Below are 24,471 nucleotides of genomic sequence, written 5' to 3'. Positions count from 1 at the left end.
GATTCTCTGGTTTGATGTTGGTGTGATGTTGGGCTTTGTTTGTTCTCTTTGCATAGGGAGGCTTGTAGTCATTGGTTGCTGTGGTGTATTTGACTAAGGCATCCAATGTCTCGGAGAAAGCCTTGAATCCCCCCTCCCCCATGGGAATCAATGGAGAGTCGATAACGGTATCTTGTTCAGGGGCCTATAGAATTGGACCATGTGGTCCATGTCACTTAATACTTGGAGGGTCTTTTTTTTTAAGTATAATTTTATTTGAAAAGAAAATACAAATAGCAATGGAAAGTGTATAGAAACTTATACAAAATATAAAATACTAAATTTGAACTACAATAGGCAACCTATTCCTGCCTTTCTACTAAAACTTGAAGGGTCTTTAGTAGAAAGGCAGGAATGGTTTCCTTGGAATTCCCTTGAAAAGTGACCCCTCGTGGGCGGGGGCACTGTGATGTTTGGGAAAGGGCGATCGCTTAGTATCGGAGCTCCCAATTCTTCCTTCTGGTAAGCAGCTCAAATAATGTCTTTTTGGATCGCTGCAGCTTTCAAATGATGAGGAAATCAAACGGAAACAAAAACAAGTCTTTTAAGAAAGATTCCTCCTCATTAAGGTCGTATTTCTCCCCTGAAGAGTCTCACAAAGGAGGGAAGCCTGGGGAAAGTTTTGACCACAAGATGGCGACCGGAACAACTGAGATCAGTGAGGGACCTCTCTCACTAACTAAAAGAGACTTAAATGAGCTAAATGAGGGGCTGGAGAAAATTGTCACCCAAATTTACAAAATCACTGGTTATATGGTCCCACTACATTTTGAAACAATTTTGTTGAATCTTTGGGAGGGCCCCAGCCTTCCATCCAGGGCTTTTTTTCTGGGGAAAGAGGTGGTGGAACTCAGGGGGTTGCCGAGCAGCGCGGAGGGCCATCTCAACTCCCCTCTGTCTGGAGATCAGGGGGCGGGGCCACCAGCCATGTGACCATTTTCAAGAGGTTCCGGAACTCCGTTCCCCCGCGTTCCCCCTGAAAAAAAGCCCTGATTCCATCTATTAGGAAAGATCTAATTTTCTTCTTACTCATAGCTGCTAAAACCATACTTGCTTCATCATGGAAAAAGGCTGATAAACCATCAAGTGGTTCAGGCAAGTGTGGGATTTTTTTTCTTATGGAAAAGAAAGCAGATCGACTAAAATACATGAATAACTATCAATCTGTAACACGGTTTCCCTTTATAGAATATATTTCAAGCAGTGACCAATCCAGTATAATTGACCCACTCAAATACAGCTTTATTGCTGTTCTCTGAAACATATTGACTTAAAACCATAATTGTCTAGAATCATATTCTAACACATGCGCTAGGAAACATGATGTTTATGATGCAGCTCTTGATCCTGTTTGTAGACTCTAAACCGGAGTACTGTTTTAAATGCCGAATTGTTGACTTTGGTTAAAGTATTATTGGTCATGTTGTTGTTATTAATGTTATAATACATGAAAATAAAGTATTTTTTAAAAAGTGGCCCCTCCACCCCCCGTAGTGAATAATAGAGCCAAATATATTGGGAATTCCAAATACTGTACTGTGATTTCTGAACCTTTATGTGGTATTCCAGATACCCAAATCCAGATAATACTGATTTTTTGTGTGTGCACACCCCTAGTTTTATATATGGATATATATAGAAGTGCCATGTACATTGTTTCTTCTGTATGGACAAAAACTGAAGGCTCTGTCAGTCATGGAGAAGAATCCCAAAATACACCTTTGTATGATGCAGACATTATGAGCTGTGCCAAATGAAAAGAGTTTGTTTGCTCCAGTTTTTGTGACAGATACCCAGTTGGAAGATGTAAATCTAAAATCAGATGTAATGAAGCCCACAGTTGTTTTCTAAAACACATCACCCACATACATACACACTCTTCCCCCCTCTCATTTTAATACCTGTCAGTCTCTAGTCAGTTTAAATTAAGATCACCATCTACCCTGATCTTGCCTTTCCATTGCCAAAAATGCCCGCTATTTTTGCTAATTAACCGTTTGTTGAGTGCCGTACCGAGCAGCCTCAGAATGCCAGCGCGTGACATGAAGTGCGCCGTTGGATGTTGAGCCTGGCTCCTTTCAGGCTGCCTCCAGCGGCACTGAGGCCTGAGAGAGCCCTGAGCCCTGTGAGACTGGCCCCCAGGAGACAGGCGAAGGGTTGGGTTGCAGTCTAGCATACTCTCTGTGGGCCACAATTGAATGTGTCTCTGGTGGGAGATCTGTCATGTTTGCATCATGTTTCTCTTTCCATGATCTTTTTTAAAAAACAGAGATGGGAATGTAGATTGGAGTCCAGTGCCCTGGTCCAGCAAGCAGGGACTGTGAGCAGAATTCGGCGTGTGCAGCTTGTACTGGTTCACAGGTGCATCTTCTAGCTGCCCGGGTGCATCTGCCTCATGAACTGCCCGTGTGCATCTGCTTTTCTGAACTCAGATTTTTTGACTGAATGCGTTTTCAGAGGCACATATCCTTTGCCATGGCCCACAGTTATTGTGCACAAAGAGGTGCACGCAGCTAGAGCTGGATTGGTGCTGTGTCCCTTCCGTCCTTTGATCCTTATTGTGCCAAGAATCTGTCATGCCCCTTGGCAGCTTGGCTGCATTTCAGTGGTTTTTCTTGCTTTGTGAAATTCTTTGGTTCCTTTGGGAAGGAAAAAACTGAAAACTGTTGTAACTACGATTTCTGTCTCCCCTCTGTCGCTGTTACCAACACCTGCTCCATGTTAATTTGAAATACAATTGCTTAACTCTTATAATTGGTTCGAGTATTGTCTAAGATTGATTTCCCTGTTCCTTGGTCTCTCACTGGCGTTATTGATTGACATAAATGATGTATCAGTAAGGAGAGTCATAACCCATTTCAGCTGCAAATACTAAAATTAATTAAGCAGTTTTGTGTCCTTGTTAAAATGCTTTCCAGCTTCATTAATTAAATGTAGTGTAAAATGAAACATAAAATAGAAGAGCTTTAACCATTTTAAATGTAGATTTCCTAAATAGTGACTTCAATCTCTCTTTAAATCTCTTTCAGAATTTTGAATGGAACAGTTTGTGAGGTTGTCATCTTTTCCAGTGGGACTCTTGTGCATTAGTCTCTGGGACAGCAAAGCTGTTGAAGGCACAGGAGCTCTGCCAGAAAAGAAAGTTGGCAGCCCTCCAATTTTTGAGCCCTTTCACTTCTAAATATACTCACAGGTGTAGTATCAATAGTGTACTGCAATGCCGTTGCGCTATCAAGTTCACAAAGACAGTCTCAATCACTGTCTTGTGACAGCTTCTGAGAGCTTGTAAGAGCCAGTTTGGTGTAGTGGTTAAGAGCACGGGACTCTAATCTGGAGAGCCGGGTTTGATTCCCCACTCCTCCGCTTGAAGCCAGCTGGGTGACCTTGGGCGAGTCACAGTTCTCTGGAGCTCTCTCAGCCCCACCCACCTCACAGGGTGATTGTTGTGGGGTAATAATAACACTTTGTAAACCGCTCTGAGTGGGCATTAAGTTGTCCTGAAGGGCAGTATATAAATCGAATGTTATTATTATTAATTATTATTCTATTTTGTTTATTTTTAATTTTTTTTGCTGCTGAGAGCACGGCTGGCTGCACTCACTAGCATGGAAAACCAGGGTTTGGGTAAGCATGTTCGAAAGCTGGAACGAACGTACACCTGCTCCTGACAAAGCAGTGATTGCACATGCCAGGCGGATCGATCACCCGTAGGGCACGATTAAATGTAATAATGCCAGATGCAAAGGGGTCCTGTACTTCCAGTATCTGCAGACAGAGCTGGTAGGTTCGGTCTGTTTTGGCAGCAGAACTCCTGGCCATAGTTGCCAAACCTCCCGTTCCAGTGGGTTGAAGACTTTTTCATTTTGTCTGGTGTTCCCTCGATGACCCCTCCCCCCTGCCTTATGTTTTAATTGCTGTCTTTGTTATACGTGCTTTTTAGTTTGGTTTTTGATTGATTTTATGATGATTTATAATATTATGATTTATAATACTCTGGTTTTGGTTGTAAGCTGCCTTGGTGGTCCTGATCGGATGGAAAGGCAGGATATGCGTGTTGTGAATAGTAATAGCGTAGGGACTGCTAGGTTAATTTAGTAATGTACCAATAAGTGTGCCAATAAGAAAGAAAGTAACAGCAGATGCACTAAAGATACTTAATATTTAAGTAATTTTATATAAGCAGAAATATGCAGGTAAATAATAACCCTCCGTTGTACTGCCTATAACCTGCTTGCTGTTACTTCCTACCAAAGCCCTTTCTTAATATATCATTTAAAAAATTACAAATCTCTTCTGCATCCACAAGTGTGCACAAACATATGGATATAGGTAATACATAAGCTGCAAATTAGTCAGTGTGGTTAAAGTGTTGGACTAGAATCTGGGTTCAAATCTCCACTCTGTCAAAGAAGCTCACTGGCTCAGTCGCACGCTCTCACCCTAACCTACCTCCCAGGGTTGGTGTGAGGATAAAATGAAGGAGAGGAAAACAATGTGATCCACTTTATGTCCCTCTAGGGAGAAGGATGGGGTATAAATGAAGTAAATAAAATAAATATCTAGAACTGTAAGTCAATGCTAGGCCTACAGAAGGGCTCACAGACACTGGCTCTGTCCAGGGCAGTATTTTGGAAACTGCGGCTGCTGCTTTCGTAGAATTATTAAGATCAACACAATTTGCGTGGGCCTTTCCTGCCCATTTAGCACGGTGCCTTCTTCCTTCTTGAGCCCAGCTGAACAACACTTGGCATTCACCAACATGTGGACTTTTGGGGTGGTGATGGAGAGTAGGCTGCCTGCCTGTGGGGAGCTGGCGCAGAGGGAGAGCCTCTGCTTTGCTTGCAAAAGGTCCCAGGTTCAATCCCTGGGATCTCTTGTGAAAAGGATCAGGTAGCAGGTGACGGGAAAGGCCTTTCTCTGTGTGAGGCTCTGGAAAGCCGCTGCCTGTCCCAGTAGACAGCTGTGTCCTTGGTAGACCAATGGCAGTTGTGGAGGCTGCAAGCGGTGGTGGCAGCTCAGTCAGCGTGGGGCTGGTGGGAAGAACGTCTTTCTCGTTCTGTTCTTCTTGGCCAGAATCTCCCTTACTTCGTCCCTTAACTCTTCAGCAGTATCTGAGGTGCTCCTGGGACACGGTGGAAATATAGCCCCAGGATGCCTCACATGAGAGGACAGAAACTCTTCCGAACTACTGACAGGCTGGTTGGCCAACCAGTGCCTGCAGCAGCTGCCACCACCACAAGGTTACAGAGGAGGAAGGGGAAGGGACTTCTTTTTTGGCTCAGATACATAGGCCAGGTGGAGAGAAATTTGGGGCTGTACTGCTTGCCTTTGCATGATATTGAAGCTTGAATTTTCTGAGGTGTGTGTATGTGTGCATGTTTTGGGGGCATCACTTGATATTCTAAAAGTATTAGTATTTTAGGAACAAGATGTTGGATAAGAACATACAGCTTGGGTACCTCTTGAGTTTGCTTTTTGTTTAAGTAGTAGGAAATTTCAAAATGTAGCTGTGCAGTGCGGTAGAACCAGAAGAATGTTTATTGCATGTGGCCAAAGGCCATCACAATTGAGCAAATAAAACATAGAAGTAAAACATGAACAATAACCAATACAATTATAATGTTAAAAATGCATAAAAGTACATTAAAATACATTAGCACCTTTGTTATACTCAGGTTAAGGAATCTCAAGCCATTAAGCACAGCTTGAGCCTGGATTTTCTTATTGCCAGGGCAAACTTTGCTACTCTATAAGAGACACATGGATCCAAATGGAAAAGAAGTAGGGCTAGTTTTTCCACTACAGGGGAAAAATCAATGTCTTTTAAGATTTCACCAAGAAATTTATTTCTGGGCAGAACAAAATATAGTATGGAAGATATTCAAGCTCTGAAGATCCACAAATACAAAAGCAGGCATTGATCTGTATTTGTGTATAATGACTGTCTGGAATGGCTGAAGGCATGGTTTGAAACCTCAGAGAAGTTAAAACCGTTCTGTGACTAGTAGAGGTGATTTTGGTCAAATAAGAGGCTCTGCCATGGTCCATCTTGAACAACTTGGAACCAGGGAGAAAATCTGGAACAGAGAGTGGTACTTCTGTCCAATGCTGCATCAGTTTTAAAGACCCAGCCTTGTATATTGAGACCAGGCAAGGGGACACCCCAAAAATCAGCCACCAGAGAATAACGATGGAGGATGTTGTTAAAGCCAGCCGTGCAGATGGCGTCTGAATGCAGCGGTGCTTTGCTTTGTCTTAAGAGCGGACTAGTGGAAAGATTCCGTGGCTTTCTCCAAGAATCTAAATAAGGCCAAGTGTAAATGGACTTTGATGGAAGGTAACCCAAGTTCAGCCTGCACTAAAGCCACTGAAGTGTTTTGACTCAGAACTAAAATTCTCTTTAAAAAGGTATTTTGGATTGGTTTTAGGGTTGAAATCAGACATTTATTCCAACCTCAGACCTCTGCACTGTATAGAAGCTGCAGGATGGCCTTACACTGGAACAGTTTCAAGGCTGGCTCAACTAAAAATCCTCTTTTTGAGGTGTAAAATTTAAAGATGGTCCCAGTACTCAAAACTGAGGTTTTTGTTATGGCCTGGTAGACTTTCCATGAGAGATAGAAAAGAGTCCAGTAGCACCTTTAAGACTAACCAACTTTACTGTAGCATAAGCTTTCGAGAACCACAGTTCTCTTTGTCAGATGCAGATACTGATATTCGTCAAATGCATCTGATGAAGAGAACTGTGATTCTCGAAAGCTTATGCTACAATAAAGTTGGTTAGTCTTAAAGGTGCTACTGGGTGCTTCTAGTTTGCTACTACAGACTAACACGGCTAACTCCTCTGGATCTATTTCCATGACAGAGTTTCACTAAACATCAACCCAAGATACTTCAACGGGATTGCCATGGTTTCAAAATGTAGTCACAAAGACTAATTTTCCACACAGTTACCACTTAGGATATAAACAATAAACAGACACACTCACAAGGGCTTATTTCCCTCAGTTCTTCACTTGCCAGATAAGAAAATAACTCTCTACTCTCTCCACACAGATTGACTGAACTAATAATACTAATAATAATAATAACATTCGATTTATATACCGCCCTTCAGGATGACTTAACACACACTCAGAGCGGTTTACAAAGTATGCCATTATTATCCCCACAACAACAAACACCCTGTGAGGTGGGTGGGGCTGAGAGAGCTCTGAGAGAGCTGTGACTGAGCCAAAGTCACCCAGCTGGCTTCAAGCGGAGGAGTGGGGAATCAAACCCGGCTCTCCAGATTAGAGTCCCGTGCTCATAACCACTACACCAAACAGGCTCTCCAAACTACACCAAACTGGCTCACCAAACTAGACACTCTGACAGGCTTTCTCCTGACTGACTAGAGTAGACAGACTCTCTCTCGGGCATTCACAGAGACTGCCTGACCCACTCACCTTCCCCTCTGTTGCCACTTAAGCTGTGTTCATCGACCAAGGAGAACACTGAGGCTTCCCCAGATGCACTGAACTAGACAGAATTTCTTGGAACTCGAACGCTTCCCCTTAGATCCACTCTGACTAAAAAGTGCAGTTCACTTACAGCCTGTGTATTACAGCCCCTCAGGTACAGCCACCATCTAGTCACAGCACACGTCACGCACCCATCCAGCCCCCCTCTTTCTCACTTCAGAGGGCTGCATATAGAACCACAGTAACACACACAGTAACACTGGCAGAAACAAAATACAAACTATATGGCAAAACAGTGCAATTACCCTGGCAGATATAGACAGGCCGATGGTCAGCCTGGAGATGTGTTGCAGATTTTCTTTGGCTACTAAAAGTCATTTGAGTGTGGTGTGCCCCCCAACAAATAACTTCTCTGTGTGTGTTCTCAGTGAAGCGTGAGCTTAAAACTGAGTACAGAAAATGCTTTTGAAATGTTTCTTTCTTGGGATAAAGCCCAGTTCAAGTGTTCAGTGGAACTTTGCTCCTTATTCTTCGAATTAGTCAGCAAACACATTCCACTGAAATCCATTTCATTTTAAGAGCTGAAGAAATTTCTTGATTTGATTCAGCTGGTAGACTTTGTTTTTTAAAAAACCATTTGGCCATTTATAGAAGTGCTATGGCTACTGGGCCTTTTTATTCATTATTAAATTATTATTATTTATTATTATATTTCTAGTCGGCTCTCCTTGAAAGCGGGCTCAGTGTGGAGTACAACAAATATAAAACAGCATAACAATTTAGTTTAAAACCAACTTAAAATATCAATAAAAACAGCGATTTCTAAAAAATAGTGGCAGCAGCACATATATTGCACAACTGAGCAATAACAACAAACCATGGGGCCAGGTGGCTAGTCACCAAAAGTTAGCCTGCCTCAACCACCATATGCCTGGTGGAACATCTCCGTCCTACAGGCCCAATGGAAGGGTAACAATTCCTGCCGGGCCTGGGTCTGCATAGACAGAGAGTTCTACCAGGTGAAGGCCAGGACTGAGGAGGCCTGGTCCTAGACTGGTTGAGGCAAGGCGAGCCTCTTTGGGGCCGGGCACCACCAGAAGATGTTTATCCGCTGAATGGAGTGTCCTCCGGAGAACATAGAGATCCCGCAGATATATTAATCCCTGTCCGCAAAATGCCGTGTATTTATGTTGAGTTTATATTCTTCTGCATTAAGCATATCAAAACAGTTAGTGCTTATCCAGTAGCAAAATCTATTTTTTGGTTTCTCATATGTAGGAAACAATGTTATGAGGACCATTCATGGTGTGGGAGAGATGATGACCCAAATGGTTCTGAGCAGAGGTTCCATCTTCCCTCTTGCTGCGCCTGAAGTGCCTCCAAGCGTCCACCCAAGCAAGCAAGCAGGCACTGTAGAGAGCGAAGATGTGACTGTGATGGACACCAAGCTAAAAATCATTGAGATTCTACAGGTAAAAAGACCTTCATTGCAAAATTAAACAGAAGCACTAATATTCCTTATTAATGTATTTAACTATGAGCTTGGGTGATCCCATTGGTCCTCCATCCTGTTCTTGAGGGAGGTGAAGGCAGTTTTAGCCCTCCCAAGGACTCTTCTCTGGTTGCACCATCACTGTGGATTGGGCTGCCCAGTGAAGCAAGAGCTGCTCCGTCTTCGTTAAGAGTTCGGGAAGGTGTGCGAGCCAGGACCTTCAGGAATCTGGATGGAGATTCAAGATGGGGTGGCTTGATTTGTAGAGCTGCAGCAGTGGATTTTGACTTGAGCATAAAGTCACTTCACCAGCTGTTTGCACTAGATCGGGCTTCCGATCCGAGTCTCGTGCGCTCCAGTTCTAGAAGGCTGTGTCGGGATCGTTCATGTTACAACAGCAGTAATAGTATTTTTCAAACGTTTGCAAATTTTGTACAAAAGCCTATTTTTAAAGACAAATGCATTTTCTAAAACGTTCCTTCATGCAACCAAAGTAAATTTGATGTCAAATGCTATCCCTGGATGCTCCTGAAACTCTGGAAAAAATTGGCCTCTTGTGTTGCCCTTTTGCTTTGTAGTTTATACTAAGTGTCCGACTTGACTACCGAATATCCTACATGCTGTCTATTTACAAGAAGGAGTTTGGAGAGAGCAGTGAAAATATTGATAATTCCATTGCGTCTTCACCTGACTCGCCAATCATGATTTCAGGTACAGTGGTTAAAACATAATCTTTCATGCTAAGTGAAGATTCCTTTCCGTTAGCATTGGGGGAAACAAGACATCTGCGCATTTGTCTTGAACCAGAAGGTTCAGAAATTCACACTTGAGAAAATTAGAATTATGCAGAGAATGTGCAGCCTTTAAATAGTAGTCACCTTCCAGAACGTGTAGGTATGGCAAACGTACAAGTTGGTTTCCTAGTCCTACGCCTCCTCCTTGACCCCCTCCCCTTCATTATGCAGAGAACATGAGAAGTATCGCATTCTGAGATGACCTCCGCAGGGGCTTATATGGGGGCATAAGGAAGATTTCCCCTGCCACTACTGAGTGCCACTGAAGGGGAAGTGGGTTGTGGTGTCCTTATTGGGGGCTTCTGGAGATGGTGACAGAGTTGCTGTGGTTGTAACCGAAAGTACCGTGGAGGTGCACAGCCTCTGAATGGGTACCCAAAGTTGCTGTGGTCACAGGTGATAACGTCTCTCGCTGGCACCAGGTTCTGCTCTCTGTTCAGTAGCTGAACTCCTGTGTGATGCTGCCACTCCCTGATGCCTCTGTCACCACCTTCGAATGCCGTTTGGAAAGGGCACCTTCTGCCTTCCCGTTCAGAGATAGGGCGGAGAATCTGTCCTGGACCCCAATATGTGGGCCACTACTGGGCCTCCCTGACCTTTACAATCCATGGGCTGACCACAGAGTTAAGACGGATCTTTCTGCATTAACGTAGCATCTCCGAATTCAACTATTGTGGTTCTTGAGTGGTCGGGGAACCGAACAGGCATTCAGAGAACAAATTGCCTCAGGTCTGCGTTCTTTCAGTCGCATGCCATTTAGGTATCCCATTACTCCTAACACCTGGGGGTATACCATGGGTCACCTCCAGTGTGGGGCCATTTGGAACCTGTCTAGTGACTCATTTGGCACCAGACTGTATGTGCTGTTCGACAGTGGGTTAAAAATGGTAGTGACCCACTTTCCCTGAGTAATGCTTCTAGTGCAGTGTAAAGAAGGGATCGTGGCTGTTCTGGTTTAAATCGTTTCTCATGGAACGTTTCTCAAAGAGTTGCCGTCGGAGATCAGCTATCTCCTGAATGGGAGCTATCTTGCAGGGTTCCACGGGGCACGATCTTATCCACCATGTTATTCAACCTCTACATAAAGCCTTTAGGAGAACTCATTCGCAGCTCTGGAGTTGAATGTCATCAATGTGCAGATGACACCCAGCTCTATATCTCACTATCCAGGTCCCCACAGGATGCAGTAGAAATCTTAGATCGCTGCCTGACAGCCATGGTGAAATGGCTGAAAAACAACAAATTGAAACTGAACCCAGACAAGATGGAAGTGATGCTTGTTGGGAAGGCAGCAATCTTTAAAGACATTGTACTCCCCACTTTTGATGGAGTTCGTCTGACTTGGTTAAGGCAGATGCAGAAAATGCTTTCTACAATCTCTCCCTAGCCTGGACAATGGCTTCTTACCTCAACATGGCTGATTTGGCCTCCTGGATCTGTGCTATGGTAGCATCAAGACTATTGTAATGCACTATATATGTCTCCCATCTAAAATAACTAGGAGACTCCAACTGGTGCAAAAAGCTGTGGCTCAACTGTTATCAGGAGCATGAATACCACCCATATCCTGCAGTCACTCCATTGGCTACCCATTAGTTACTGTGCTCAGTTCAAGGTACTGGTTATCACTTACAAAGCTCTTCATGGCCTTGGTTCGGCTTACCTACGGGGCCCCCTCCCTCCCTATGCTCCTCCACGGCAGCTTCGCTCTTCCAAACAGAGTCTCCTGTAGGTGCCGCCCTGCACATAGGTGAAATCGACAGCAGCCCTTACCCGGGCACAATACATCCCCCACCCCACCCTGTGGAACGGCCTGCCCGGGGAGGTCAGGAGAGCCCCCCCCCCTCCTGCTTTCCATAAACGAGGCGAAACCGAATGATTCAAAAAGGCTTTTGACTCAGGTAGGAGGGCTGTATTGTAGGGAGGGGATCTCAGATGATCAGCTCATGAGTTAGGAATCATAGACTTCACCACTATGTTGTATTGGATTCCTACTAATGCTATGTCTTTGTGAGCTTGTATCTATTTACCCTATGGCATTGTTTATGGAAATGTTCCTGATATTGATTGTACTAATCTCATACTGTGTAATCCTCCTTGAGTCTCAGTGAGAAAGGTGGACTATAAATGACATAAATGAATGAATGAATAAAAACTGTTTCTGCCCTTGATGTTCTTTTGCAGCTGTTGTCCCTGACATAGATGAAATTGCGGCTCAAGCAGAGACTATGTTTGCCGGCAGGTAAGCTTCAAAAGGAGCCCTGCTGTATCAGCTGTAGTACTGTCTATTACTGCCGATGGTTCATATGATTCCTGTGGTGAAGAAGTGCTTCTGCCTTTGTTAAGCACCCAGATCAGGTTTACAAAAGATTAAAGATGCCTGTGTATGCGTTCCCCCCTGCTGGATGAAAGCAGAGTGCCTGGGCCCTGGGCATAATGCTTTCCTTGCCTCCCCCCCACCCCCCTGACTGGGCTCACGGAGGGTTCCCGGTCTCTTCTGGAACCTGCTGCCCAGACAGTCACACCACGCTACGCCCTGAGACTGGGGAGAGTGTCGGCTTTATTGCCAAAGGGCAGGCTGGTTGAGACAGGCCTGTGGTGGTCACCAGGGGATAGGGTTGCCAACTCCAGGATGGGAAATTCCTGGAGATTTGTGGTCGGTGCCTCAAGACGGCAGGATATAACGCCATAGAGTCTGCCTTCCAAAGCAGCCATTTCCCCCAGGGGAACTGATCTCTGTGGCCTGGAGATCAGTTGTAGTCCCAGGAGATCTCCAGGCCCGATACGGAAGTTGGCTACCCTACGGGGTAGGGATGGGAAGCGGGACCTGGCTGTGAACAATGACCTGCTGAGGAGGAGAGGCTTGCTCCAGAGCCAGGAGTGGGATGGAAGAGACAGGGGCTGGGAGCGGCAGGGAGGAAATCGTGAAGAGGCAGAGGCTGGAGGAGCGGAGGGAGAGCGAGGGAAGGGCCAGCTTGCCTGGGAGGAGGGCAGCGGGCAAAGCTTCCCTCCTCCTCCTCCTCCTGGGGACTCGGCCCTTCCAGGTCAAGGGCGACGGCATTCTTGGCCCGTGGGAAGAGAGCCAGGGGCCACCCTAACCGGGGCCACTACTTCCGGGCTCAGCTCTGAAGCCAACGGAACAGCAGCCAGGGCTAGGGAGGTGGTACTGCTGGACATGCTCCCTCCACCTGAGAACCCCTTGGAAGCTTGGCCTGTTTTAGAGAGAGAAGGCAAAGGCACGAGCCATGGAAGGCACTGGGCTGATGAACAGAGAGGGCGATTGCCCCTGTCCTCCAGGTGTCATCATCCCAAAAGACTCTGGGATGTCTTCTTAATACTCAACACAACTCGTGGGTCTTGTAGCATCAGTACAAAGGCGGTGGTGCTGGTACTTGAGAGAGTAAAGCTTTAGCAGTTGCCTCACTCCACCACCCCTGGATAGAGGGTTGCTAGCATTGCTCTAGCAAATGCAAGAATTTGCCAGGGGGGGCACTTAGGAAGGGTGAAGGTTTATTGTGAGGGGGATACCGTTTTCTCTCTGCTTCTCTAGGAATTATCCCAATCTCTATAGTCTTTTCACCTATGCTTCTCCTTACCATGGAGAGAAAAGAATGCTTTTATTTAGGTGTATTGCCTTCCTGGACTCCCATTTTTGAAATCTCATTCTTGCCAAAGATCCAGAGGAGTTAGCCGTGTTAGTCTGTAGTAGCAAAATGGTAAAGAGTTCAGTAGCACCTTTAAGACTAACCGACTTTATTGTAGCATAAGCTTTCAAGAGCCACAGCTCTCTTTGTCTGATGCATCTGATGAAGAGAGCTGTGGCTCTCGAAAGCTTATGCTACAATAAAATCGGTTAGTCTTAAGGGTTCTACTGGACTCTTTATTATTCTTGTCAAAGGACAAGTCAAGAGATCAGATGCCAGATTCAAAGGATGTAGAACTCAGTGCAATTCATTGGGGTAGATCCTAGCCCTATCCCCCCACTCCACTGAGTGGTTTGAAGCCCCCCTCCAACCTGTGTGTGTGTGATTTTTGCCAATTCACCTCCTTCCATTTTATATATCTAACTTTCCCCTCATGTTGTTCCCGGGCTCCCCTGTCCCCAGGAGCAGCATTCGCTGTACTGTAAGAGATCCCTGTCGGTGGAGGGTTATCACGGGATCCAAGCTGTAGTGTTGGGGCACTTATAATAAATAATATGATCTCAATCCAGCTGAAGCACTTAAAAGTTTTATTGATTTCATTGGGTTGTGTTTGGTGTAGTGGTTAAGAGTGTAAGACTCTAATCTGGAGAGCCGGGTTTGATTCCCCCCTCCTCCTCTTGAAGCCAGCTGGGTGACCTTGGGTCAGTCACAGCTCTTCCAGAGCTCTCTCAGCCCCTCACAGGGTGTTTTGTTGTGGGGATAATCATAACATTCTTTGTAAACAACTCTGAATGGGCATTAAGTTGTCCTGAAGGACGGTATATAAATCAAATTTTGTTGTTGTTGTTGCTGTTGTTATTGTTGTTGCTGTTGTTGTTGTAACACTGCACCATTTTGATGGCCCCTGAAGATGCATCTTATTGGATGGACCGAATCCTCAGTATTGTCCAGTCCTTACTTTGCCCCGTTGATGAGAGCGAGGCTCGTACACAGAGCCTGAGATCTGTCCTGGGCCGCGATACGCAAAGGCTTTTTCACCAGTGTCTTTTACTTTCTTTTTGGGCAGAAAAGAAAAGAACGCTGTGCAGCTGGACGATGAAGGGGGCAGGACTTTTTTGCGTGTCCTCATCCACCTGATTATGCATGACTACCCCCCTTTGCTTTCAGGGGCCCTTCAGCTCTTGTTCAAACATTTCAGCCAACGAGCAGAAGTTCTGCAAGCGTTTAAACAGGTATAGTCACACAACAGCATGCCTTGAAAAATCTATATATATTTTTAAAAGGTCATTAATTCTTCATGCCCTGAAGTTGTTTCTGGTATATGTCTGTAAGGCTTCTTCATAATGATACAAATTCAGTTAGAATTTTTACCAGTTGCCCTCTCCCGAGTCAGTGCAGGTGGCCCTTCAGCCATCCGTTTTCAGTAGAGAGGGTCAACAACACACATTTTCAGCCTGCTGGCACCCAGCCTCTGGGCATGCGTGTAGGAGGCAATGTTGGTCCTGGGCTGTACCACATAAACATGGTGGAAAATGCTTTCCCCCTCCTGAACCCCTATGAGTAACAAGCAGTAGGGAAGGCTTTGTTCAGTATTTTACGGTTTCTGCCCAATGACCTTCCACCAGCTATTAAAACGAGACTGCGGTAATGAGGTGCAATGACAGTGGCTGCTCCTGTTAAATGACAGTTGAGTGGCTGAGTGGCTGACATATTTTGTGGAGGAAGGAAGATCTAATTGGGAAAGAAACTAAACCAGCTCCAGAGAACAGGAGATAATGATTAATCTGGATAAGAGGGAACAAGGGCCATGCGTATGTTACGCTTCTGTACACTTTGTGCAAGGATACGGTTTAGGCAAGTGGGTTGGAAAAGCCTGAGGTGATTTCAGAAATCAGAATTCTTCAAAGGTGTGTTTTCCTGCCCCTTCCTTGATTAGCAGAAGTAGGTTATCAAAAGCATTGTTTGTACAATAAATTATGCAAAAGAAAATGATGCTAACTTGCATTATTTATGTAGAATTCAGGCCTTCCTCAGTGTTCATCCCGGCGTATCTAAAAAAGGATTAAAAGAGACTGAATACTTACATTTAATACGTTGCTACTACAATCAACAGCTACGATCTTTTGTAATTTTTGTAACTATTATTAATTGGAATAGAATTTATAATTGGCATTAATTGAATTAGATATTTATTGTATTCATTGGGATAGAAGCACTTTTATGTTGGAACAGAGGTACGGTTATTTATTGTTAACCATTTGCCATATAATGCTTATAAAAGTTTACATATTGAACATTAGTATTATGCAGGGCTTTTTTTCCGGGAAAAGAGGTGGTGGAACTCAGTGGGTTGCCCTTGGAGAAAATGGTCACATGGCTGGTGGCCCCGCCCCCTGATCTCCAGACAGAGGGGAGTTTAGATCACCCTCTGCGCCGCTGAGCAGCGCGGAGGGCAATCTCAACTCCCCTCTGTCTGGAGATCAGGGGGCGGAGCCACCGGCCATGTGACCATTTTCAAGAGGTTCCAGAACTCCGTCCCACCACATTCCAGCTGAAAAAAAAAAGCCCTGGTGTTATGTGATATTCCTGTATGGCTTGATATAGTCTATACCTCTATACCCTCTGTGTTGACTAAGTGCCAGGGCTAGGCAAGGCCAAGGCAGAGTCAGGGCCGGTCCAAGGAGCCTCAGGAAACAAGGCCGGATGCCATGCAAGAGTCAGAGGGGTGTTGACTTGTTGCTTCCATGCCTCCTGGTCTTCCTTGGCTGGGTTTTGGTACCGGAGGGTTGGGCTTGCAGCCAGCTGCTTGGGACTTATGCTGTGGCTGCTACTCATTGCGGTTCACAAGCAGCTGGCGTCAGGCCAGGAGATGTGCGCTTTGCCGTCTCTCCCGCAGGCTTGTCCTTAGCCTCCATCTGCGGCCCGGAGTGGGCGATGCTGGAGGGCTGGGAATGATCAGCTGAGTTGCACCTGTTGTTGCTTCTGGGCTGGAGGGGGCCGGGGGCTCTGCCTCAGCTGCTGGCTGTTGGTCCTGAAGGGTCTGCCGCTCCTGGGCCTACTTGCTGGTTCCGGGCTGGCTCCCCAGGGCTCCCCTTCTCCCAAGGAGCCCTCAATACTGCTGTGACCCGACTGGCCCACGAGAAGGATATTTGTTGTTGGGGAGAAGCAAGCATGAATGAATACATGAATTTTTATTCACGGTCAATGACCAACACTTAAAAACACCAATAAGAAGGAACCACATAAATAAATAGAAACATCAGTAAAATCGTTCAGAATACAGTAGATTAAAATTTAAAATGCTTGATAGAACAGTAAGATCTTAACATTCGTCTACCTGAGCAGTTAAGGTTTTCCTAATCCAAATCTGGCTACCTGCTGGATTTTGAGGGTTTTGGGGTTTTTTTTGCGAAGGCCATCACTTTCATTTTAGAGTAATTAACCTCTAGGTTGTTTTCTCTGCAGTGCTGGGCAAAATAACTCATAGGGTCTCCTAAGTGCAATTGGAGTCCTTGAGCATAAAACGGCATCATCTGCGTATAAGAGTACCCCTGTATGTTTATTTTCACCTAGCTCTGGCCGATGGAATTCAGGCTTATTTATATAGATGTACCAAATCATTAATATAAACATTAAACAGAAGGGGCGCAAGAAGACATCCTTGTTTGATCCCCCGGTTACTTCTGATAGGGTCTGTGAGATGACCTTGGGAGGTACACTTGACCCATATGGTTGTAGGGTGCCTGACTTAAAAAAAGTAAACGTCTATCGATAATTGTGGCCCTTCGTTTATTCCTTAAAATAACTCTGGATACCGAGAGGCGCCAGAGGCGCTTCAATGCCGCAGGGAAGGGAGCGGCTGTGTGGAAGCAACGCCTCCCCTTACTACTGACCTTGCTGCTTGTGCTGGGAACGGATTTCCTCGTCTCTTAAACCTGATTCTGGAATACCCCTGTGGACTCGAAGCTGTGAGTGTTGTCTAACTTGTGCCTGAACCTTGGAACCATGATTCGTCCTGCTCTGGCAGCCTGGGAACTTCCCCCGGCCTGCTGCCTGTATGAGTCAGTAACCGGGACAAAAGGCAACCTTAGCTACTTCGGAAGAAGGGTATCTCCGTTTCTTCCTGAATCCTTTGGATTATTTCTCCCACAAAAAAGTGCATATTTTATTACAAAATTACTTACATTTTGTTCATTTCTGATTGTATGTCTAGAAAAAGTTTCTTCAAACTACCTAATTCTGATTTACGTTCGAAAGGTGTCACTCTCTTACCGCTGTTCGTGCTCAAAAGTGTGGTTCTTCTTTGGATGCATATTCCCATTAAACGGTTAAAAAGAATAATGTGCTGTTGCGCTATGAAACACCTGTTTCACTCAAGTACATGTACAGTAATAAAGATCCCAAGCACAAGGCTTTCCGGTGGAATCCATTCATGCTCTCATTGACGTGTGATCTAGTCTGAGTAATCAATGGCTGAGACGTCAGTGGCCATACGTATGTGATTCCAGCCCTGTAGACCTCTTTATGAACATCCCACTCTGAAATCTTTTGGAAGGGGAATGTTTTCATGATTTTTGAGGAGCTTAATTGTAACAATTGCTTCTGTTTCTCTAATAACGTTTTTGTTAAAATTACTGTTTTTTACAGGTTCAGTTGCTGGTGTCTAATCAGGATGTGGACAATTACAAACAAATCAAAGCTGATCTTGACCAGCTGAGGTTGACTGTAGAAAAATCTGAACTTTGGGTTGATAAGAACAGCAGCTACGAGAGTGGCGAGCCGGGCGAGAGCCAAGCCAAAGGGGGTGAAGAGCCCATTGAGGTGCTGTTCTTGGCCTCGATCGTTGTCTGTTGTGTGGTATTGACACAGGGCAGCTTCCCCTAGGAATCACAACTACAAAAACCCTTACGAGTGAAAAGTGCCCCCTCAGATGTTCCCTCTTCAGGAGTTCTCCAAGCAGTTCCGTTGTGCAAATTACAGAAGGGAGCAAAGAGAGAGCTTGTGTCAGAAATCAGGTGTGGCTGAATGGCACAACAGATGCTGAGAAAGGTCAGAGATTCTAGCCCCTCTGTCAGATGACGAAGGTAAACAAAGGTGCCAGTCACCCTCTCTCAGCCTCGCCTACCTTACAGGGCTGTTGTGAGGATAAAATGAGGAGGGGAGAACCCTGTATGTTCTCCTGAGCTCTTTAGACAGGCACATAAGAATGTAGTGTTACGTACAGGGCGCATTAGTCCTAGGGTGACCTATTTTTAAATCCTTATTCTACTGTAAAGTTCACTGAGGTAGCCATGAGCAGTTGTGAGAATAAAATGGGCCAAACCCATCTATAAAGTCATGAGCTCCAATGAGGGAGGTCTGGAGAAAATGTTATAATTTTTTTAAAATGGTCTTACTAACAACGCAGTCCTGAGGCCATCGGGCTGCTAGCGCCTGCGGCCCTGTGAGTCTGTTCCCTGAGGACTTTGGTGGGAGAGGTGTGCCAGTGGCCAAGCTGGTCAAAGCGAGGCGAGGCGAGGCTGCTGATGAGAGCACCCACCCCGCCACTCCCTCGTAACCCTGCCAGCATCCCCAATAGCCGCGCTGCCCCCCCCCGAAAGGCACGGGAGTGGGGAGCAGCATGTGCAGCCAGTTTATGGGCTGCCATTCCCGCTGCCTCTGCAGTCTGGCGCGATACTAGGAGGGGCCTGCTGGACAGGGCTGGATGCCTCTGCCCAGCTGTGCCCACATGGGGGCAAGGGGAGGTCTGCTTGCTGCCCCCACCCCCTACCACTCCAGAGGGGCATCCATATGCAGATGAGGAGACCGTCTCGGCAAGAACCAATCCCAGTCACGCTGTGCCAGGGAGGTGTGCGCTGAAACTGTGCTCGAGCTGTTATGGTGGCCCCCCTGGGGCCCTCCGCAGCTGCTGGCTGGCTCCCTTATGCTGGGGTGGATGGGGTGGGGGGTATGCTGGAGCGTTTGATGTTCCATCCTGCTGCCTTGCTGTTGATCTAGAAAGATCCCTTAGAGTCTTCTGGGTATGCTCTGAAAATATTCCTCTAGAGAAGTATCGGATTAGAAGTATCTACATGTGCCTCATGTTCTTCTTCCTTTATTTTCCTCGTTTACAAGCTGTGTGGTACTCTCAGGGCATTGCAAGAAAGAGAGAGAGTGTATCAGACTGGAGTAAAAATGTGTCCAGGTCTGGTGAGGTGCCTCTCTGGCTTCTGTGGCAGAGTCTTGACTTCTCCCACGTTTCAGTTCCGCAGCCTCTCCTTTTGAGCATTAAAGAAATTAATGCATCGTTCTGTTTGCTACCACAAGGTAACTAAATGGGACCTGAGCACGCCTGGATCAGGCTCCTTGATGAATGGTGGTGGAGAGGATATTTTTCAGGGGAGAGTCAGTGAGTGTGACTGTTTGTGTAACCCTTTATGCTCCATTGTTGTCCTCCTGCTATCCCTCTCCTCGCTCTCCCCCCCCCCTTGCTGGGTGAGCATCTTTGTGGTCTCAAAGTGAACACCAGGCAAATGAGACTGCTGTGTGTGTGTCTCCGAAGTATTGTGGAGTTGTGCAGTTTAGCGGGAGCAAAGAAAGGGCAGGCAGCTATTGCATGGTTGGGGTCTCATGGGCTGGTAGCCGTGACATCTAAATGAGGGATGCATTTTCAGGTGGGCAGCTGTGTTGCGTTAGGAGTTTTTTGCTGCCTTGAAGTCTTAATAAAACTTCATTCCAACAGAAGTTTCTGTGGCCTAAAGCCCACTTCATGCGACTGACGAAGCAGGCCCTGATTCCCAGAAGTGCATGTTGGAATGAAATCTGGTTAGTCTTTAAAGAGGCTGCACGGCTCGTTCTTTTTGCTGCGCATTTAGAGAGAGGAGACGCCTTAAACTTTGGACCCTTATAGGGATTTGAACTTGGATCAGGCTCTTCTCCAGATGTTGCCAGTTGCAAAGAAAACGTTGCCTTCCGTCTGTTTTATGTAACTTTCCTGCCTTTTGGTATTGTACTGTCTTGGCTTGGGTCTGGTATTTAGGAGTTAAAACTCTTGTTTCTTTTCTTATTACAGGAATCAGGTATTTTGAGTCCAGTCCAAGATGGGAGCAAGAAGCCTCAGATCGACAGCAACAAAAGTAACAACTACAATATTGTTATGGAGGTTTGTGCTCTTGCCATTGTCTGTGCCTCTCAGTATTAGCATATTTATTATTTGTCATCTTATATTCTTCTATAGGTATTATTGATACGTAGTAATTCCTTGTATTGCCAGATTTTGATTCGCCTGAGTAAACTCTGTATCCAGAATAAAAAGTGTCGGAATCAGCAACAGCGATTGCTTAAAAACATGGGAGCGCACAGCGTGGTGTTGGATCTTTTACAGATACCCTATGAGAAGGTAAGAAACAAGTATCTGACAGTTGTAATTAAGGAGGATAATGGAACGATTGTGTTTTGGGTTTATTCCAGGCCTCTCTGGTCTTTTGGAACCTGAGGGTTCATAGTTCATACATGTTGCATATTTAGCAATTAAAATTTTATCTGCAGACAGACGAGAAGATGAATGAAGTGATGAACTTGGCTCACATGTTTCTTCAGAACTTCTGCCGTGGAAACCCTCAGAATCAAGTCCTCCTTCATAAGCACCTCAACTTATTCCTAACACCAAGGGTGAGTATTTGACTGTCCCACAAACTTCTTCTGCGTTGCCGTGTTTGGTGAAAGTTGCATTAGTTGCAGCGCCACGTACTGAAGGTGCCGTAATTCCTCCAGAGACGTTGAGACATTGTAGTTTGTATGCATCTATAAGGCACGTTCTGAGCGTCGAGCTAATGGCTGCTCTTGACGTTTTCTTCCCCCTGCTCAGTGAGGAAATAGAGACGAACAAGGAGGAAGGTCCTTTGGATTTCCTTGGTCCCAGAGATAAAAGCCTTTAGAGCATCCAAGGTGTGCCATGTGTTTTCCTTGGGGTGAGATGGATTTGGGCAAAAGGCAGGGAAATGTATTTCCTGATTCCTGTGGAAACTGATGATTATTTTAGGAATGAAGGTAGGATTTGATCTCAATACTACCTTGTCCTTGTGGAATACTCAGAGTTTGGGACTGACTGACAGACCCCCCAGGCCTGATACTCTTCTTGCTGACGTGCCCCCCCCCCATAAGGAATAAGGTCTTCATCTGGAGCCATTTGAGACAGATATCTTTGATGGGCTTAAAAGTGGCCTAGTGAGGGCAGAGAGAATAGTATGTAGCCTCCATGTTGGGAATCTATGGACCGGTGGTGGGTCCATGAGGGAGGAGCTCTTGACGAGTCTACGTATGTGAGGATGCCTGAGGCCTTGACAGAGCGGAAGTACCATGGCAAGGGCTGCTGCTTGGTGCCTCAGAGTTGCTGCTCTAAGACCACTTGTGTGACCAGCCTGTAGAAAACAGAGAACGGATTCTAACTTGGGCCTGATGTCACTGATACCTTTCCTTCAGCACCACCTGATGAAGGCTCTCCACATCATATCATATATTCTATTAGTGGATAGTCTTCTGGAGGCCAATACTGTGTTGGTTACTTCCTGTGAGTATCCCAGTTATGTGAAATGCTTCCATTCAATCTCCACGTGGTCAAGTAGAACCATTCCGGTTGAGGGTGCCATACTGGTCCCTGCTGAAGCATGTCTGGGTAAACTGGCAGAGTCAACGGCGGAAGGAAGGGTCGAGAACCAGGAGTGTCTGGGCCAGTATGGAGCAACTACTATTATGTCTGCTGTTTTCTGAGTTTCCTTAGTAGTTTGGAAGGACCGGAGTGGGTGGAAAGGTGTACAACAGGATATCCGCCACTTTGATGTCAGAGCATCTGTCACCTCTGCTTCTGGGTGAAAATACTGGAAGAAGAACCTGTCCACTTGGTAGTTTGTCAGGGATGTGAACAGGTCTACTTGAGGAAGACAGAAGAGGTCTGACCTCAGAGACGGTTCTCCCTCTTGAGTGCGTTGTCTGCTGAGCCAATATGCCTGAATGTTTAGCGTGCTCTTGACGTGCTCGGCTCTGATGGAGACCAGATTTATTTCTGCCCAGGAGAGGACCTGTAGGGCCTCCTTGTGGAGCAGAGTTGATCTGGCTCCCCCCTGGTTGTTGGTATAGGTCTTGGCAGACACCTTGTCCATCCCGATCAGCACGTGGTGACCCACTATCTGTGGCCTGTAGAAGGGCCAGATGTATCGTCCAGAGTTCCAGGAGATTGACTGGAAGGTTCTTTTCCATCTCTGCCCATGGCCCTTGCACTGGGGATCCTTCCAGGATGGATCCTACCTGAGAAGGCTGGCGCCCATTGATATCTGCTTTCGTGTTGGATGGCTGTACTGTTTCCCTTTTCGCAGGTTGGGCATTTTGGTCCACCATAGCAGGCCGGCTTTTACGGTAGCAGGGACTTGGATGTGTATTTCCATCTTGGTCATGATCTGTAACTGGAAGGGTCTGAGCAGTTGTCTCATGTGCCGATGGCCCCACTGGACGGTGTCTGTGCTGGAAATGAGGAGGCCCGTCAACTCGGCCAGTGTCGTCAGAGAAGAAGATTTGGTTTTGGCGATGGCTAGTAACATTTCCTTGATTTTTTCTGCCTTGGCCGTGGTCCTGAATATGTCTTCGCAGCTGGTGTCTAGAATTACTTCGAGGTGCTTGAGCCTTTGTCTGGGCACGAGAGAGCTTTTCTGGAGACAGAGCGGGAAGCTGGAGGCTTGTAGGTATTTGATCGTCATTTCAGTATCCTGCTGTGCCTGTGATTTGGAGCTGGATCTCATGAGAAGGTCATCCAGATAAGGATGCATGTGAATAGCCTTTTCTTTTAGTTTGGTTATTGGGTGAATTAAGGTTTTTGTGTATATCTGTGGGGCCGTGGACAGGTTGAAAGAAAGTGCTCAGAACTGCAGGTGATCTCCTTGAACGCAAAATCATAGGAACCTCCTATGTCCAGGCGAGATGGACACATGAAGATATGTTTCTTTCAGGGCCAGAGAGGTGAGGCAACAAGGCTTCCACAATGGAACACAGGGACTCCATCCTGAAGTGTCTCAATCTTATGAACTTGTTGAGGTACTTCAAGTCCAAGATCGCCCTTCAGTCTCCATTCCTCTTGGGAACAGTGAAAAAGATGGAGTATACTCCTATTCCCTGTTCGGGGAACCTTTCTACGACCCATATGTCACATAGGTGTTGAACTGTGGTTAGGATTCTGTGGAGTTTCTCCAAATTTTGGTGAAATGGAGAGAGAAGAAAACAATCTGGTGGGGTCGTTCCAAATTCTAGGGCATATCCTCTGTGGACTATTTCCAGAGACCAGCTGTCCACCTGAGTGTCAAACTACATGCTCTGAAAGTGTAGAAGACACCCACCCACCCACCCACACATGAAAGCCCTTTGTAGTCAGGCTTTATTTGGCTTGGGGCCACGTGTCGGCTTCTCATTCCTCTGCTGGAACTGTTTTCCGAATTGGTTGAATGAGGACCCTCTTCTGAAAGATTGTCAGGAGGTGAACCGGGAGGATCCCTTGTTGTCTCTGGAGAATCTTGGCAACACTCTTTGACATCAGAAGGGGTGTCTTGTTGGGGGCCTCCTGTTGTTGCGATACAGCCTCTTGGGTAGTGCCTTCTTCTTGTCCTTGGTCTCTATTAGAATCTTGTCAAGAAACTCTACAAGAAACCTGTCTCCTTGGAAGGGGTAGGCGGCGACGGCCTTGGAGTGATAGCTGGCCTGCCGTGCTCTCAGCCATAGAGACCGTCTTGCAGCTCCTGTGGCAGCCATAACTTTGGATGAACAGGACACAGCCTCCTGTGTTGGATCTGCCACGAAGGAGTTGGCTTTAAGGACCGTATTGGCCCCTTCAGCTAGACGCCTGTTGCTGGGGGGGGGGGGGTTGAGTCGTCACATTTTCCTTGAACACACAATGGATGCTCTGGCGGTTGTAGAAGCTGCGACGGAGGCCTTAATGGCCGTAGCGGTGGCTCCGTGTGCCTTCCTTGGGGTGAAGTCCATCCTCTTGTCCATGCTGTTATGGATGGATCACTCCCCGT

At 46.1% G+C, this 24,471-nt stretch overlaps 1 protein-coding gene across 1 annotated transcript in view; it reads left to right on the top strand.

Moving 5' to 3' along the window:
* Positions 1–24,471, top strand: part of ITPR2 (inositol 1,4,5-trisphosphate receptor type 2) — a 304,126-nt gene that overhangs the window by 104,750 nt on the left and 174,905 nt on the right. The window contains exons 22-29 of the mRNA XM_054987843.1: positions 8,781–8,974; positions 9,573–9,705; positions 11,973–12,030; positions 14,499–14,664; positions 18,080–18,253; positions 20,484–20,573; positions 20,685–20,810; positions 20,960–21,082. Coding sequence (XP_054843818.1) covers positions 8,781–8,974; positions 9,573–9,705; positions 11,973–12,030; positions 14,499–14,664; positions 18,080–18,253; positions 20,484–20,573; positions 20,685–20,810; positions 20,960–21,082 — 1,064 coding nt within the window. The remainder of the gene's footprint in view (positions 1–8,780; positions 8,975–9,572; positions 9,706–11,972; positions 12,031–14,498; positions 14,665–18,079; positions 18,254–20,483; positions 20,574–20,684; positions 20,811–20,959; positions 21,083–24,471) is intronic.

The sequence above is a fragment of the Eublepharis macularius genome, chromosome 9, assembly GCF_028583425.1.
Source record: "Eublepharis macularius isolate TG4126 chromosome 9, MPM_Emac_v1.0, whole genome shotgun sequence".
NCBI classification, from domain to species: Eukaryota; Metazoa; Chordata; class Lepidosauria; order Squamata; family Eublepharidae; genus Eublepharis; species Eublepharis macularius.
This window is presented reverse-complemented; position numbering and strand designations above follow the sequence as displayed.